Source organism: Cryptomeria japonica, chromosome 7, assembly GCF_030272615.1.
Source record: "Cryptomeria japonica chromosome 7, Sugi_1.0, whole genome shotgun sequence".
Lineage (NCBI taxonomy): Eukaryota > Viridiplantae > Streptophyta > Pinopsida > Cupressales > Cupressaceae > Cryptomeria > Cryptomeria japonica.
The window spans coordinates 121,219,127-121,221,688 of record NC_081411.1 but is presented as its reverse complement, the minus strand read 5'-3'; the positions used below and the strand labels follow the sequence as shown (position 1 = coordinate 121,221,688).

The 2,562-nt window shown below is 38.4% G+C and overlaps 2 protein-coding genes across 2 annotated transcripts; both read right to left on the bottom strand.

Moving 5' to 3' along the window:
- Positions 1 to 358: 358 nt before the first annotated feature.
- LOC131045445 (cytochrome P450 750A1-like) lies at positions 359 to 1,525 on the bottom strand. The gene is made up of 3 exons (XM_057979028.2): positions 1,148 to 1,525; positions 627 to 841; positions 359 to 524 (listed from the first exon to the last, which is right to left on the bottom strand). The coding sequence occupies exons 1-3, from the start codon at positions 1,523 to 1,525 to the stop codon at positions 359 to 361; spliced, it is 759 nt and encodes a 252-aa protein (XP_057835011.1).
- A 40-nt stretch (positions 1,526 to 1,565) lies between these two features.
- On the bottom strand, positions 1,566 to 2,111 carry LOC131045444 (cytochrome P450 750A1-like). The gene is made up of 2 exons (XM_057979027.1): positions 1,885 to 2,111; positions 1,566 to 1,788 (listed from the first exon to the last, which is right to left on the bottom strand). Exons 1-2 carry the CDS (start codon positions 2,109 to 2,111, stop codon positions 1,566 to 1,568), a joined length of 450 nt encoding a protein of 149 aa, XP_057835010.1.
- Positions 2,112 to 2,562: the final 451 nt, after the last annotated feature.

Sequence of the window (2,562 nt, the reverse complement as noted above, 5' to 3'; positions counted from 1 at the left end):
ATCTAAGCTCCTTTGTATAATTTAGGTATCGATTCTCTAGAAGGTTAGAATGCAAATAAACCTATATGCGCCCATCCTTGATCTATTTAAAAGCCTTACAAGTCCTACTAAGATGGCTAGACCCTATATTTTTTACTTTTCTTATTTCTTTTTTTTTATTTTGTTCATTTACTCTATTTTTCTTGTATTGCTCCTCATGTTCAATCCTCTATCCATTTCCAACCTACCATTTTCTCCTTGTGGAGAGATCACTGAAACACCATTTCCCTAACTTCCTTTCAAGGGGACATCGTTTGTTGACTTTTATTATTTGTTATGGCCAATCGATTTTAAGATGTCATATCAAAGAGAGACAAAATTAGACGCTGTACATCTGCTCCATGGCCATATGCCCACTAGGGCATCTTCTCCTACCAGCCCCAAAAGGCAGCATATCAAACTCCTGCCCTTGGTAATCAAAAGTCTTATTGCCCATGAATCTTTCAGGCTTGAATTCCTCGGGATCTTCCCGCACAGTTGGGTCTCTTGCAATAGCCCAGGCATTGACAGAAAGCTTTGTTTATGCAGGTATAACATATCCCTGTCGTCCTACAGTGCAAGCTTGGCTAGATTCATGTGGGAGCAACAATGGCCCTGGAAGGTATAGTCGCAAGGACTCTTTAAGAACACATTGCAGGTAGTCCATGTTGGGTAGATCAGATTCAGTTACTATGCGGTCTTTCCCTACTATAAAATAAATATCTTCCTGCAGTTTCATGGCTACCCAGGGGTGTCTGATGAGTGCAGTCATTGCCCATTCCATGGTAGTAGTCATTGTCTCCATTTCACCAATGAACAGATCCTGCAAATATATTGCAGTATATTTAATTAGCTTGTTCAGGGTCAGAGAAAAGACATCAGAATCTATTTGGAAAATAATCATATCAGAATCTATATGAAATTGAGTCATATAGTTAAATTTGAGTTTTTTTCGGCTAAATTAGATACCCATGTATATTTGTTGTAAATATTCATTTAATTCTTTTGTGTTCACCTTATTACTGCCGTCCAATTGGCTTTAGATTTCATCCTACCTCATCTAAATATTTTGTAGAACTTCTATCCAAGTAATGAAACAAACAAGTCATTCAGCACAAGATCAACAGACTGAGCAACAGAGAGTAATGAAAGTGACAGAGATAATTGCTTTGACATTTTCTCTTGTGATATCGATCTCCAATGTCTGTGATTCTGCAACATCAAGTAGCATATCAACTATATCCTTAGTCCACTCCCTGTTCTCATCCAAAGCCCTTCTCCTCTGATTAACATGTTCATCAATAATTCTCTTAGCAATCCTGTTAAAAAAATTGTGTGCCTTCTTTATCCATTTTTTGATACCTCGCAGGTCCATCCAATCTATGTAAGGTAAAACGTCCCCAATGTTACCATCAGCAATAGTGCTGGTAACCTCCCTCACCATATCTCTGAGCTCACCACCACTCCCACCCACATCATCGTTAGAAAATCTTGTCCCAGTGAGCATCCTCCAAATTATAGTAGAGGTGATCCCCATCAAAGTCTTGCTAACATTCACAGCAACCGTCACCCTGCTTACTTCTCTCCCAAATGGACCTCACATCCAGAGAAATCTCTTCCTCGTTTATAAACTGAAAAGACTCAACTCGCTTTGCGCTCAGCAACTCCATCACACATATCTTCGTCATGTGCCTCCAGTACGCATCATAAGAACGCATACCCAAGTTCTTATAGTTATAAGTAATGAGTTCTCCAGCAGTAGAAGAGGATCTGTTGGCAAACACTAAATCATGAGTTTCCTAAAACTCCTTCTCCATCGTAGACGAAGAGACCACCGCACAGGGTAGAGGCCCAAATCTCAAGAACATCACAGGGTCATATATCTTTGAGAGCTCATATAAATTACGGTGTGGAAGCCTACCAAGCTGATGGAGGTTTCCTATAATAGGCCATGGGTTTAACCCTTGAGGCAACTTAGAATTCTTTTTGAAGCGGTATAATACCCACAAAAGGAGTACAAAAACTGATGCTAGAGCAGTTCTTTGACTGGAAAGTTGCTCTGCCCTTATTTGAGGAATTTCAAAGAAAGCCATCGCGAAAACACACGCTTAAAATGCTCCTCCGCTCCACCTCTATATATAGGTGCAATTGCTATTTTTTAATTGGATTTTAAAAAAATCAAATACATAAAAGACTACATTAAACAGCTGCAAAACAGGCTAAAAAGAAGTTACAGAATGAAAATAAAACAAAAAAAAAAGCAAGTGAAGAACTAAACAACCTCGGTAGCGGCATAACCAGGTCACTGCACAAGGCAACCTCGGTAGCGGCATAACCAGGTCTAGGCTTGGTTAAAGTCATTAAGTTCTGATTAAAGAAATACGAGATAGGTCTATATCATTACAAAAATTACAAAAGAGTGCCACTTAGAACGTATGAGAAGTGTGTTGAAGTCACTAAATTTGAAAGAACGTTCTATTGTATTATTTATTTTCTAATAACAAATAAAAAATAGAATAATTTGTGAAAGATAGTTTCAATTTT

Coding starts and splice junctions, on each gene's coding strand:
- LOC131045445 (XM_057979028.2), bottom strand. CDS start 1,525: ATGCTCACTGGGACAAGATTTTCTAACGATGATGTGGGTGGGAGTGGT. Junction 842..1,147: donor TCATTACTCTCTGTTGCTCA/GTCTGTTGATCT, acceptor ATATATTTGCAG/GATCTGTTCATTGGTGAAAT. Junction 525..626: donor CTATACCTTCCAGGGCCATT/GTTGCTCCCACA, acceptor GGCTATTGCAAG/AGACCCAACTGTGCGGGAAG.
- LOC131045444 (XM_057979027.1), bottom strand. CDS start 2,111: ATGGCTTTCTTTGAAATTCCTCAAATAAGGGCAGAGCAACTTTCCAGT. Junction 1,789..1,884: donor AAGATATATGACCCTGTGAT/GTTCTTGAGATT, acceptor GTTTGCCAACAG/ATCCTCTTCTACTGCTGGAG.